General features: G+C 34.7%; 1 protein-coding gene across 7 annotated transcripts in view; it reads left to right on the top strand.

Moving 5' to 3' along the window:
* LOC105836762 (nuclear pore complex protein Nup98-Nup96) overlaps positions 1 to 15,442 on the top strand; it is a 46,207-nt gene that overhangs the window by 21,096 nt on the left and 9,669 nt on the right. For all 7 annotated transcript variants that reach the window (XR_004964553.1, XM_036291773.1, XM_036291772.1 and 4 more), the window contains 4 exons: positions 25 to 305; positions 416 to 648; positions 4,260 to 4,502; positions 11,625 to 13,929. Coding sequence is in view for 6 of the 7 variants with exons in the window: in XM_036291773.1 (XP_036147666.1) it covers positions 25 to 305; positions 416 to 648; positions 4,260 to 4,502; positions 11,625 to 13,929 (3,062 nt within the window). In the remaining variant the exon portion in view is untranslated. The remainder of the gene's footprint in view (positions 1 to 24; positions 306 to 415; positions 649 to 4,259; positions 4,503 to 11,624; positions 13,930 to 15,442) is intronic.

Here is a 15,442-nt window from a genome sequence, read left to right as displayed (position 1 = left end):
TTTTGTATAAAACATCTGTTCCAGAAATCTTTGTTTGATGGCCTCGAGGAAGAAGATCCTGTGATAACCGAGGCTTTTCAACCCCGGCCAAGCGCGAAACGTTTAGTGTTGCGACCGAAGTCGACGATAAATTCCTTGGTTCAATCACCCACGGAAAATGGAGAATCCGTGACAAGAAATGGTACTATAGATGGAGCAGATATATCAAATGCGATGCACAGTAATAATATCGAAGTCAATGACAAAGAAAATCACAGTCAAGACAATAATCGACTTGCGAACGATCGACGGTCGTCTACATCTTGGTAATGCAATGATATAATAGATTTCCTTTAATACCACGAAATTTTCATAAAAAGTTCTTAAGGGTTCTGAGAACGTAAGTCTTTTAGTATTTCTAAGTGTAATTTTGTAGGTTGAAGTCAACACTTCCGCGGAAAAATAAAATTTTGGATGATGAGTTGCTCGAGGGACAGCGATCGCCCTTTTCTGGAACAAATGTACCTGAAGAGGTGAATAATACGGTGGCCGAATTGAGATCACAAAATAATATATCGAATCATTCAGAAACAATTAATTCGATCGAGATGCCATTAAATTCTACTTTTGATGAGAAAAACTCCGCAAATCTTACCATACCAAATGCAGGTGAATTGCTAATTAAATAACATAATGATTATATTAATATATTATATAAATTATTAATTATTTGTTATATGAATAATATATGATAATATTAATTATAAATAGTTTATAATAATAATACTGGATGGTCACATTAATACTGTTTTTAAATAGTATTTTTTAAATAAAAGTTAAAAAATAAAACTTTAAAAACAAATATAAACTAAAAGGTAAAACTAGAAACTTTTCTTAGATGATATAGTGATTTTTAATTAATACTGTTTATATTTTGCAATATTTTTACAACACAATAGATAGATATGTAGGTAATATTTTCCTTTTTTGTATTTTTCTCATTTGTATAAAGGATTTATAAATTAATGTGGATTCTTATGAGTTAATATGAGAATTCCTATAAATTTTTCACTTTAATATTAAACTGTTATCAATGTACATATACTTGATACTATTTAAGAAGCAGCATACAACGCAACTATATATGAAGATTAGATTAGATTAGTTTTTAATAGATTTTATCTGTATAAACACTGAAAAGTCATGAAAATGTCCGAATTAAAATTTTTTTATTTTTTTATTTATCTAAGCAAGTCATATTTTTGTCACTAGAGTACAATATTGAGTGAGCATCCCAGATGCGCAGTAATAAACGGACACAGCAGGCTGAGTGAAACGGACACAGTAACAAACGGGCACAGTGCGAAACGGACACAGTAACAAACGAACACAGTCGCAAACTCATGTGGTGCAGAGAATGCTTTGCGCGCGCACACGCACACGCACACGCACACGCACACGCCCCCCCCGCACACACACACACACGGCGCAAGGGGGGCTTCGCCCCCTTCCCGCACCCACCCCGTTGGTAGGGGTGCCCTGAAAGCTTGCAACCTATGTGGTAAGTCCGTTTGGTCTGTGCGCATTTGGTCTGTGTCCGTTCCGCACTGTGTCTGTTTGTTACTATGTCCGTTTTCATTCAGCTTATTGTATCCGTTTATTACTGTGCGCATTTGGGACGCTCCCGCAATATTTAGTTTTTAAAAAATAAAAGAATATCGCTTTAGAAGGCTTGCACTGATATTAACAACTCTATTATATAAATTATAATAGGTATTTGATTATAGCTATATATTTATGTAGTTAATATTGTTATTATTTTAATAATAATTTATAATGATATTAATTTTTCCATTGTTTTCATTTGATAAATGCTCATGCTTGTAAATGATTATCACTATGTATATGTGTGTCATTATAATGCGCGACGTTACTACATGGTTTTCTCAGGTCACATAAAAATCTTACAAGGAGATGCGAACGTTTGCTACGCCTACTTTTAAACGAGCCATAGTGCATTCGAAAGGGGAGGTAAAAAAACAAAAACCGTGTTTTGGCTTTTGGGTGAATGGGCCCTAGTTTCTGAGAAAATTGCTTTTAAATATGTACATTTTCGACTGATAAGGTAAGTACAATGGAAAGCCACTTTTCGACATGAAGCGCGGTGGCCCTGGGTGCTAAGTGCGCGCCTACTGTTTTGCTATCCGTGTGAGCTGAGTTTAAGACCAGTTCTAATAAATTTTTTTTAGTCTATATACTAATTTTGTTTTTTTAAATTATTTACAATAAAATTTTGCGATTTTAATAAATATAAATTTCTATAATTTTATTATAATAGAAAATAATACATTTTTATTTATTATAAAATTCTGATATTCTTGTACAATGTGGGTGAAAATTTACATAATAACATTGGAAACAAATGCTTTCTCGCATCATGAACATATTATAAAAGCAACTCGTGTGTTGCAAATATATTTTTTGTTACGTATGTGAGTAGAAAACACAACTGCTTAACATTAAAATAAAATATAATGTCACGTTTATTTGCTAATTTTGATGCGTACCAAGCAAATTTGATCATGTTAAAAAAATGAACGCGACATTATACAAGAATGTCAAAACTGTATAATAAATAAAAATGTATTTTTTATTATAATAAAATTATAAAAATTTATATTAAAACTACAAAATTTTATTGTAAATAAAAAAAAATTAGCGTATAGACTAAAAAAAATTTATTAGAACTAGTCTTAAACCTAGCTCACACGGATAGCAAAACAGTAGGCGCGCACTTAGCACCCACGGCCACCGCGCTTTATGTCGAAAAGTGGCTTTCCATTGTACTTACCTTACCAGTCGAAAATGCATATTAAAAAACAATTTTCTCAGAAACTAGGGCCCATTCACCCAAAAGCCAAAACACGGTTTTTGTTTTTTCACCTCCTCTTTCAAATGCACTATGGCTCGTTTGAAAGTAGGTATAGCAAATGTTAGCATTTCCTTGTTAGATTACATTATTATTGAAAAAAAATTTATTAAAAGATAAATAAAAAATATAAAGTGTAAAAATTATAAAAATCTTGCATTAATTTTTTCAGGGGCACATTTTTTCTGACAATTATGTCGGATAAGTCTTTTCATATCTATATATTTTAGATTATCTTGAGACCGAATCCGAAATCAAAATAAAAAAATTTAAAATGGTGGATCTAATATGGCGCACGTTGAACATAAAAATTCAAAATTTGTGGAGATTAAAAAGTTATAGTCATATTCTACACAAAATTTGTAATAAAAAAGGTTTTTTTCGATATTTTGCTAAAATGCTAGTTTTCAAGAAAAAAATTCCTAGAATGATATTTTTGAAATCCTTTTATTCGATATTTTGTAGCCGCCATTGCGAATTTTACATTTTTTAGGTTATTTTCATAATCAGCAATCCAAATAACCGTTAAGTACAAAATTCTACACAATTGACTTATAAATTAAATGAATAAATCATTTTTATATGCCAAAAATAGCATTTTTTGCAGTATATTTTGTTGAATAAAAAATAATATATTTTCTGCAACTTTAACTTAATATGACTTAGTTCGTCATTTCTAGAATCTAAAATTATGATCTGAAAGTTTATTTACATTCAAAGGACTTCTAGAACGTATTTATCATAAAAAAGAGCATTTTTCGTCATTGTTTATTTGTTAATAATTGCAAAATGCATGATTGATGCAAAACTAGTACAGTAGTGTATAGTTCTAACATTAACAAATATAGAACAGTTTATTTTACGATCATACGATGTAACAGATCTCAGTTATATTTAAAAACACTGAAGAAAATAAGGTGAGAAGTATACTTCCCACCGCCCCTGTTAAAAGGTTAATACAGTTTTGTTAAAGCAGCAGGATGAGTTAATTTGTCAATTTATAGCAGTAAATCAGGTAGGGTAACAGTACATATCGTGTCAACTGTACGTATTTGTTCTTACTATAAATATTGCGCTCACATATATCACACTTTTAAAGTTATTAACAAAAATTGTACTAAACAAATTTGAGAAAACAAATATGTTTAAGAAAGTTATAAATAAAAAATTAGAGTCAAGTTTCAGAGTCAACTCTTATATCACATCTGCAATTCAAAAAATGTGAATTGATTATTTATCTTATACAAAAGCAATGAAGAGTTAAATAGTCAATTTTTAATGAAACTTTTTCACATATTAACAAGAGCTTCTTTTATATGTTTTTTTTAAATTTTTGTTCTTTAATTCTCAGAATCTGGTCAGGAGACAGACGAGGGTTCATTTTCTATGTTACAATCAAACTGGAGTATGAACATGGCTAAAGTTACATTACGACGAGTAGGCTATTATACCATTCCGCCGCTTGACAAACTGGACGATTTTGTTTGCGGCGAGACGTGTATCGTCCCAAACTTTACCATTGGCCGCGAGGGTTATGGCAACGTATACTTCCCGGATTCGTTCGATGTATATGGCTTGAATCTTGATGAAATTGGTAATTTATAAAAATATATTAATTACAACTTTCTAAATATATTACAATGTATTATATCGATATTTTGTCAACACTTTAATGCAGTAATATTTGATCTTTTACTCACTCTCTTAGTCTTTGTTCTCTTGCATGCTATTTTATTTTCTCTTGTTCTAGATTAATATTATCAACAATTTCCTTAAATGCACTTGCTTGTTTTTTTATTCTCAATCGCTTTTACTTTCTCTCTTGTTCACTGTTAATATATGATGCTAGCAAAATTATAATTAAAGAAATGTCGCAATAGTTGCAGTGAGAAAGCGATGCAGGTATCGTATGGTGTCAAGAAAACGAAAAGTACATTTTCTTATCTTTTTCTGAATCCTCTATGCATAATGATGTTTCTTACGAAAAATTTCAAAGACAAAACATTTCAGATGTTGCATTGCGATATTTCCACCCATAGATCATGTAAAGGAAAAATAAAAACAGCTTTACCATATAATTTAAATTCAAATTATCAATTAAACCTACTTAAAACTTGAATTCAATCGTTATTGAGATCTCATAATATCTGGTACTCTTAATTCGCTGGTTCGTGTAAATGTTCACTTAATCCATTATCGTGTCAATTGATAATGAATAAAATTTAAGCAATAAAAAATATAATTTACTTTAAAGTATTTTATTTATTATTATATTATTATATCAATGTGAAAAAAAATACAAGAGAATTGTTTTTGATGATGATTTAAATATGATAGCAAGTGGCCTTGCTTTATTTTTACTAATATGATATTTAAAAGATTTTATTTGCAAAATAATATCAATTCAACACACAAACATTTGCTGTTGCTAAATATTGTATGTGTAAATCCACTCTATTAAATTATAATATTTATAATTATTCACATAGAGAAATTTCTCGATGTAATGATAAGAAATTTTTTAATCGAGAGATTTATTCATATTTTTAATATATATATAACTCGTTTTATTCTTGGACATCTGGCAAGAACATTTTAATATACGATAAATATCAATCTCAACAATGTATAATATTTTTATTTGTTCAATTTTATCTAATTGTAAGTATTTATCATATTTACTGAATTTGACTAGTTTATAAGTCAGAATGTCTGACATTGTTTTTAATGCATATTTATAGTTTTTATTTATAAAAAGATGATATAATTTGGCTCATTAGTTCTTGATTTAATTATTTTTTAATTGAAGGACAAGTGATTATTTTAAATTACCCTGTATATATAATTTAAAAAAATTTATATACTTTGTTTGCGATTAAATTATTTGAAACTCTCTTTCCTATAAAACATAATGCTGCGTAGAAAAAAATGCTCTTATTTTGAAAATATTTTAATTTTTATTTTTGGAATGTTAAAATGAGATTATAAAGAGAACGAAAAGACGGCCGGTGGCAAACAGGTGGGACCTTGGGTTCCAGAGTTTTATGGAAAGAGGAGGTGAGAATGCGCAGAGGGAATGTGAGGCTGGAGTAAAAGAAGAAGGTAGGAAAAAACTTTGACTATAAAAGTCTGGATTGCCAGTTTCCTATCCCAGCAAAGGTTTTTGTGTAATGGAGATGAAACGCGCCCCCAATGTTAAAGTAGCAGAAAATGAAAACATTAAGCAAGATCCCAATGGTAAAAGATGAGGAAAGAGAGAGATAGAATGAGTCATTCGTCGCTTTTTTTATCAATTTCTAGCAAATTACCGAATATGCATTAAAATATTTAATGCAAATAAAGGCTGAATTAGTTTTATAAACATATATATTTATGCAGATAATTCTGCTAATATATTCCCATAATAAAATTAGAAGTAATTAATTGTTTAACTGTATTAATAAAACTGTATTTTTTTTAAATTAATTAGTTCTAATTTTATTATGGGAATATATTAGCAGAATTACCTGTATAAATATATATGTTTATAGAATTAATTCAGCCGTTATTTGGGTTAATTTTTTAAATACCTATTTGATAATTTGCTAGGTGATAAAACAACGACGAATGACTCGTTCTGTCTCTCTCTTTCTTCATCTTTTACTATCGAGATCTTGCTTAATGTTTCTATTTTCTGCCACTTTAACATTGGGAGCGTGTTTCGTCTCCATTACACAAAAACTTTTGTTGAGATCATAGACTAACGTAGACGGAGCATTACCTATCACTTAGGACGAGAGGGGGCTGATATTCGGGGTGAAGAGGTACTCTATGAACTTTGATTGAATTCGGGCACGCTCGATAATATTCGACTAATAATTCGACATATGACTGCAAGAGGGAGAGAGAGCGAGAGAGGGGGGGGAGGGAGAGAGAGAGCGCGCAAGCGAGAGAGAATATGACTGCAAGAGGGAGAGAGAGAAAGCGCGAGCGAGTGAGCGACGGACGATATAATGCCGAACATAGTCGAATCGCGACGGAACTGACCGAAGTTCATGGACTTTCCCCTTACCGCAAAAATCAGCTATCCCTCTCAAAAGGCTCCGTCTACGTTAGTCTATGGCTGGGATAGGCAATTGGGAGTCCAAACTTTTATAGTCAAAGGGAACAAAAGTAGGGGACGGCGGCAGATGACGGCACAAGTACGCGATGGAGAACGATCAGTATTCGATATATCGATCTAGAGTATCGAGTCGGAAGGATCGAGGAGAGTAGAGCGCGAAAAGTTAAAGAGTCAGGAAAGGAAAGACAGGAGAGAATTCAGGTGTAGAAATTTTGTGAAAAAAGGAGAGATAAAGAGAAAAAACAGTACAGAAGCATAGAGGGAGTGATAGGAGAGTTGAAGGAGATGTCTGGAGATGATGATGGTATAGAGAAAGGAGGAAGGAGAGACGGTGGAGAGAGGATAGAGGTGAACTTAGAGAGGGAAGAGAAGAGAAGAAGGTACAAAGGAAAAAGGAGGAAGTGGCAGGAGGAGGACAGAAGGAGAAGTGGCACGGAGGAACAGGTGAGTAGAAGGAGGGCAGGGGAAATGGAGAAAAAACAAGTGACAAGGAGGAGAAATAAAAAGAGAATCAGATGGAGAAGGAGAGAAGAAACGAAGAAGGAAAGAGGAAAGGTGGAAAGTAGAGCGCAGGGGGAAGTCAGAGAAAGCGGAAGAAAAGGAAGGAGGCAAAGGAGGAACGGAGGAGGAGTAAAAGGACGGAATGTCGCAGGAGAAGAGGCGGATAAGAAGAAGGGGGAGCGGAGAAGGAGAGACAGGAGGGAGCAAGAGGACAGGCGAGGCATGGAGAAGCAAGAGAGTGGGAGAAGGATAGAGAAGGCAAAAGAGAGGGAGACAGACCTTAAGGATAGAAAGCAGGGACAGAAGCAAAAGGAGAAGGAGAAGGTGATCGAGGAGGAGAGGAGGAAAAGAAAAAAGATAAGAAGAGAAGAAAGGAGGATAGGAATGCACAGAGGAAAGTCAGAGAATCCAGAGAAGGAGCCAGAGGAGGAGGAGGAGCACAAGGACGAAGAAGAGGAGGAGAGAAGAGGAGTAGGAGAAGAATGGTGGAATTTGATGGAGGAGGAGAATGAGAGTAAGTGGAAGGAGGAGCGAAGGAGGAAGGACAAGTAGGAGGGGAGAAGTAGAAGAAAGGGTGGAAAAGATGAGAAAAGGGATGGAAAGGGAGAAGAACTTGGAAGAGAAAAAGAAGAGGGAGAGGAATCTGGTCTGGAAAGGAGTGGAGGGAGATGACTTGGAGGAGAGGCAATGCTTTGTGGAGGGAGTTATAGAGGGAGCGTTGGGGAGGGGAGTGAGAGTAAGAAAAGCGGAGGAAAGGATAGAGGAGGCAGGAAGATGGATATTAATCACAGAATTAGAAGATTTAATGAACAAAGAGATTTTCAGAAGAAGAAGAGATTTAGGAATGAAAAGTGGGTGGATTTGAAGGGGTGGGAGTGGACGAGAATCTTATGGAGGAATGAAGAAATAGGTGGAGAATGGTGGAGAGTCTCGGGATGGAAAGAGCAAAGGAGAGAAGGGTGACAGTTTTTAGTAGAAAGTTATGAGGGCAAGAGGTGGAACTGGGACGAGGGGAAAAGGGGACAGAAGGAAGAAGAGAGGGAAGAAGGAGGAAATGGAATAATGACGTATGACGGAGAGAGAGAGGATGATTGGGAAGGTGGGGAAAAGAGAAAGGAAGGTGGGACCGTGAAGAGAGATGAGGGAGCTGTACTGTAAGGTCGCCTAATTGACAGGATTTGGAAGAATTAGAGCGAGTTGAAATTGTATTGTATAATATTATAAATATTGTATATTTATGAATGTATCTAACGAGATAGAAGAAAAGGAGGACGTGAAGAGTGGTTCTCTTGAAAACACCCCGGCAACTTTGAGAGGAGTCCGGAATAAACTACTATTACTATAAATCAGATTATAGAGCATTTAACAAATTTGCTTATATAAAGAAATTTTGTATTATACTTTTACCAAGAAAAGTATATTCTTATTATTTAAGGGGATTCTAAAGTCAATCACCAATATTTTTTGTTTGAAAATATCTTTGCTTTATAGAATTCTAAATTCTTTTATACAGTCAAAGTACGCAAAAATAAAGAGCTAAGGACAATTTTATATTAAAAAAATTTATTTTTAAGCGTTAATTTTTTTATTATTGACATGAAATTGCCTTTTGTTTTCTTCACTTTGTGCATTTTTCGATTATTACGAACTTTGTATAAAAAATTTTTTAATTCTTTAAAGTTGATTACATTTTATAAAAGAGCATTTTGGAACTGTTTTGCTCTAATTTTTTTGCAGGCTTTCAATTTGATTCCAATTATACAATATTATTTTTATATGGTTTCCCTAGGGGAATACAGTCTTATATTTTGTATGTACATTGCTCGACAATGATTTGTTTCTAGACACTTCTCGTGGGGAACATAGGCCGGCATTCATAGTCGAATCTTATTTTAAGATTGTTTCAAGTAATATCTTAAGATGCTAATGGCTTTGTAATTGGTTGACACCTTAAGACATCTTTAGACAATATTTAAGATGATCTTAAATATAAGATTCGATTATGAATACTGGCTATAGATTTTTTTTATCGACCTAGTGACTATTTTGGAGCGGTTGATAATTAAGTTGATAAATATTTCCAATTAGCCACTGCCGGTTGATAGCACTATTGCTACTTTCTAAGTCCTCCTTTATCCCGTAAGATGTTTAGGAACGAATCATTGTCGGGCAGTGTACATATATATCAAATTTTGTATATTAAAGAGATGTAATACATATAATAGATTTGTATAACATTGTAATATATAAAACTGCAATTTTACGAAATATTTGTCTAATATAAAAATTTTGCAGTATGTATGTACGAACTAACTAGTAGGCATCAATTTTACATCATCAAAGAACAATACTGTGCTTCGAGCAGCAAGTTCAGAAGCTTAATAGAATAGGAGAAAAATGTTTACAAAAATTTAGGTTACATACGTGTGAAAAATCGATAAGTAGAGCAATATAAAAAAAAATTATTTTCGATATAAAGTCTGATCACAGATTGATATTAATGTCTTTTAATTCTGGAAAAGGATTTCTAACCCAGATAACACAGTGTCTTCTTAAAGAATTCATAAAGTAGTCTTCCTTTCTGAACAGTAATTCCTGAGGAATTCATAGAAGAATACTTTAAGAATAACGTAGGAAGTTACATGCACCATGATTTGAATTCCTCAGGACTTCTTAAAGTATTTATATAGAATTATTTGTTAGAATTCCTCAGAACTTCTTAAAGTATTTATATAGAATTACTTGTTGGAATTTCTCAGAACTTCTTAAAGTATTCATTAGGACTTCTCCAAGTAGATATCTCAAACGGAATTAAAAAATTTATTTTCAAGATTTCTGATAAATGTTCCGATTTTTATAATATTGGAACGTTTCTCAGAAAAATTTAAAAAATAAAAAATTCTGATTAATTTTGTAAGAGGAAGAAGATTATACCATGTTTCAGCCAAGCCATATATAGTCGTACCTGTTAAAGCATGTTTAATTTCTGTACCTGAAAAAACGGTCACCCATCCAAGTGTTAACCATCGCCAACGTTGCTTGACTTCGAAGACCGTACGCATCCTAACGCCCCGTGATGATCCATAAACATTTCTTTTTGTATGCATAAAAAACTCAAATATGTATGCATAAACACTTGTTTATGCATACATATTTGTTAATATATTGTTTTGTTAATTATATATATAATTATATAGCGCATTTCGTGTATAAAAGTATAAATTAGCATTTATTAAGCGATATATAATTATAAAAATGTAATTAAGATTATCCAAACACTCGAGTAATTTCTGATGAATACTCAAAGTATATATAATAATAAATCGCGAGGTATTCATTGCAATGAACTCTTAAGGAATACTTCAATGTGAACTCATTGTAGCTAATTCCTCAAGAATTCTTTATGTATTCATTCTTCTACTTTTCCAAGTATTCATTAAAATGACTTTTTTAGGAATTTTTGTTCATCTCTGTGTTATCTGGGAAATTTATAAAAGAAATACATACAAACTTTTGTTAATGATATGCACGAATGATTTTACATTTTTTACTCCGATCAAGTTTGAGGGGCAGCTTTGCTTTAAGTAAATATTATGTTAATGTAAGATATTTGGAATCGAAAGGATATCCTACACAACAGAACCGTAAGTTCTAATCAGTTAGGGACTTATAAGCGAAATAGAAATAAGAGAATAGTTGAAGCAGTGTGGCGTAGCAGTCAGAAAGCAGTCTGTGGTACTTAGGACCCCTAGTTCAAATTTACCTAACGCTCCTCTAAATTTTTCGCTTACAGTAAAGTGACAGCAATTATCAACAGTGATATACTAAAAATATTCTTTTATATTTTTGATATAAATTTGATGATTTATACATTTTTGTGCATATTTTAATTCTGCAAAAGACTTACAGCTTTATAAAGCTAATTATTACAAGATTAGTTTAAAATAGGGACTGTCAATAAAGCAGATGACTTTATGATCCCTTAAATATAACATTCATGAGTTGGCAAAAAAATATATTGAACGGAAAATAACAATATTTTTAACTTAAGAATTTGAATTTGTAATATTATTTTTATAACAATTGTTAATGATGTTACATTTACCATTGCAGTACACTTTCGTCACAAGGAGGTAATTATTTATCCCGATGACGAGAAGAAACCACCAGTGGGACAAGGTCTGAACAGAAAAGCGCAAGTTACCCTGGACAAAGTGTGGCCGCACGACAAGTCACTGCACGAACCGATCACGGATCCGCAGCGACTCGCTGCGATGAATTACGAGGGAAAATTACGCAGAGTTTCTGCTAAACATGATACTCGCTTCCTCGAATATCGACCAGAAACTGGTTCATGGGTTTTTAAAGTTGATCACTTTTCCAAATACGGTCTCAGCGATTCGGATGAGGATGACAGTCAGGTCTCGCCAACTTCAGACGCAAAGAAACTAAAGGGATTCTCCGCGTCCGTACAAAAAAGTAAGCCCGTCGATCCATCCGCAACAATGAATAAGGCGATTAATGGAACAATTAACGGAACGTTCGATGGCACAAAAATCGGGAACGGCAAACAACTGAGCATGGCCGAGAGCAATTTTTTAGGGAAGACCCCGATTAATCGTTTCGGTTACAGTGATCATAGTTGTGAGGAGCGAGGAATGATCGTCAGCTCGGTCAGAGAAATCCCATTTGGTTGTTCTGATTTCATTTCTGGGGATTATAGTTACGAGAAACGGATGACCGTCAGTCCGGTCGGCGATAGCGCCAGAGTCGCTGGTACAGATAGTCACAAATTGCAGCTTATGAAAGCGAGCTTCTTCAACGCGAATGATGAAGACGTAAATGAAGAACCGAGCAACGGAATATTTCCTTCTGTACAGAAAACTTTAATACGTTACTTTTCGAACGTCACGGAAGCTAAAAGCAACCAGGAAGCTCTGTATACTACCACGGCGTTGCGTACAACTTTTGTCGCAAATGAAACATTGTTCTCTACACCACTCTCAGAGAACGTGGCACTTTGCGCGTCATCAAGTAGAAGATCGCATTTGTCTCATATTGGCGTTCGAGACAAACAGTCAATCATCGAGAAAGCTATTCTGCCGCCTATAATTACGCCAGTTACGAGCGTGTTAAAATATCATTATGAGGTTGTGCCACTCAAGGAGTCCAGATTGAACAGGCTACGATTTCGTTGCGTTGCTGACGCCGGCATTTACATGGGTCGAACGTTTCGGCCGAGCTGGGGCACTGGTCTGACGCTGTTGTCGCTGAGTACGCAAGAGCAGGCGACCAAGATGCAATTGCGGAGCGCATTCAGTCAACTGAGTCGTTACGTCTCCGGTCGTCTCGCCGACGATGTCTCGTCAACAGTGATTGTTCAACGTCTGCAGATCTTAGGTGGCGATGAATACGACGCAAGAACGTTCAGCGACAGTATAGAGCGTCATTTGAGAATTCAGCTGGATCACTGCGTGATGGGCCACGAAGGGGACTGTCCCACATTTGACGTAGCGACTGATAGCGCGAATGAGGCGTTGCAACTACACTGCACATTGGCGCAAGATCTTGCAGAAAAGGAGCAGAGACCATGCGAAAACACCAACGACGAGCAAATACAAAGTGGCGCCAGCGAAAGATCGTTCCGTCAATACGCGAACATCGTGTGGGCTTTATGCATAGCGCTCTGGGGAAGTTACGCCAATCAGGACACATTTAATAATGCTAACGAAGAACACTACAATGTTATGGTAAGGAGAGAGGCTGTAGGCGAATGGCTGAGAAATGTAGTGCAAAGAACGGTCGAACGAGAGATCAAGAGCATCGACGGCGAAGCGAAGAATTCCCACGAGAAAATGATATTGTCGCTACTCTCTGCTTACAAACTGGAAGATGCCTGCCAGGAGGCGCGGAAGGCCGGAGACCACTGTCTGGCGTTGCTGATGGCGCAACTGCGAAGCGGCGCAACGGTCAAGAAGTTGATCAAGCAACAGCTCGCACTTTGGCAGGAAACTGACGTGGATGAAAATCTTACGATTGATCGTCTCAAGTTGTTTATGCTGGTGGCGGGTGAGCCGCTTATCTCCAGCAAGCATGGAACTATTAATGTATGCGAGTATCTGGACTGGAAGCGCGCTTTTGCCATCCATCTATGGTACCTATCATCGCCGACCTGCTCGATTACTGATGCCTTAGATCTCTACGAGGCATCGTTTAACACAACGGAGGCTCAGGCGTACGCGGCGGTACCCGAACCCGAGTATAGACAGAATGACTATGATGCTGAGTTAAGTAACGGCAAACGGATACACGATCTCTGCTTTCACCTTTTAAAGCTGTACTGTACGGGAAATCACGATCTGGGCGAGCTTCTGAATCCGCTGACATACACCGCCAATCCCCTAGATTACAGATTGAGGTAATTTCGTATTCGCGCTTTTAGTTGGGACAATATCATAAAATCAAGATAAAATTAAGTAAACAATTTCTATTTAATTAACAAAACATTTCAATTTTTTATTATAAATTATTAGCGGTTTTGTTTATACTACATGATCTAATGATTAGAATTATTCTTATCTATGCCCTGACCAATATCTTGACATAAAGTATCAACTAAATGTTTACTGTGTTTCTTTTATATTGTACACTTATAGAGTGTTTGTTTTCCAAACTTAAAGTATAAAATATTTGTTGTCTAAAAAAGTAACAACTTCAATGATTATGCTAAAACCGTGACTATGTTAAGAGGTATAAATATAAATTAAAATTTCTTTTTAATTTTCGTTATCGTCACTTCTTGAATAAATCTATATTTTATTTATGTAACCCATAGTGTCCTGGGTATGAGACTTGGATTCTTTCTTAAAAATGTATTTCTATTTTTTCTTATAAAAACTAATTAATATCTACTAAATATATTCAATAAATTTTAACATATATATAATTTTTTATACACTAAAAAATGAAATAATGAATTTTATATTTACAAGTAGAGGAAAGGGGAGTAAGATGATAACCTTAAAGATTTGTTGATTTTTCTTAATTTCTGTGATAATGTAAAAATAATCTTTTTTACTAAACCCTTTTATATCTACCATAAAAATTAAAAGTTGTTAAATAAATTAGAATTAAAAAAATTTTTTATTTTCTAAGAACGTGTCAATTTCGTCATTTTGCCCCTCTGTGGGTAAGATGATTTTCAGTAGCAAAGAGTCAAATTAAGTAGCATTGTAACCTATTTATTGTTTATCTGTATAAACAAATTTTTTTATTTATTTAACAATATATTGTTGCGCGCCGCGCGTCGCCCGATGCATCCCTGAAGCGCCAGTCAGCTGACGGACCGATCGTTGTTATCGATCGACCCATGATATAAGGATATAAGTATAAGGCAGTGCTCGGAATTAGTTGCATATTTCGCCTCGATTCCTGAGGCACTGCCTGCTATGCCCCCACTACCGCTGTAGGCTCGACGGCCGAGCCGCCGATCGCGCGCTTGGCCTTGTATTTCAGGAGCGTTCTACGATAGATATGCCTGATCCATTCGCGTGATTAAAAAATTCTCTTGCGCTGTGAATAATTTTTTTTATTTTTACAGACAATTAAAGTTATTAATATTATTTTTACGTTTATAAACATATTTGTATATACATATAATGAGTATAATATAACACAATGTAATAATTGCAATTTTGTCAATAGCTTTCCACATCACCCAGGAGGAAAAATAATATTAATAACTTTAATTGTCTGTAAAAATAAAAAAAATTATTCACAGCGCAAGAGAATTTTTTAATCACGCGAATGGATCAGGCATATCTATCGTAGAACGCTCCTGAGACACAAGGCCAAGCGCGCCGATCGGCGGCTTGGCCGTCGAGCCTAGAGCGGTAGTGGGGGTATAGCAGGCGGTGCCTCAGGAATCGAGG

This window comes from Monomorium pharaonis, chromosome 9, assembly GCF_013373865.1.
Source record: "Monomorium pharaonis isolate MP-MQ-018 chromosome 9, ASM1337386v2, whole genome shotgun sequence".
Classification (NCBI taxonomy): Eukaryota; Metazoa; Arthropoda; class Insecta; order Hymenoptera; family Formicidae; genus Monomorium; species Monomorium pharaonis.
This window is presented reverse-complemented; position numbering and strand designations above follow the sequence as displayed.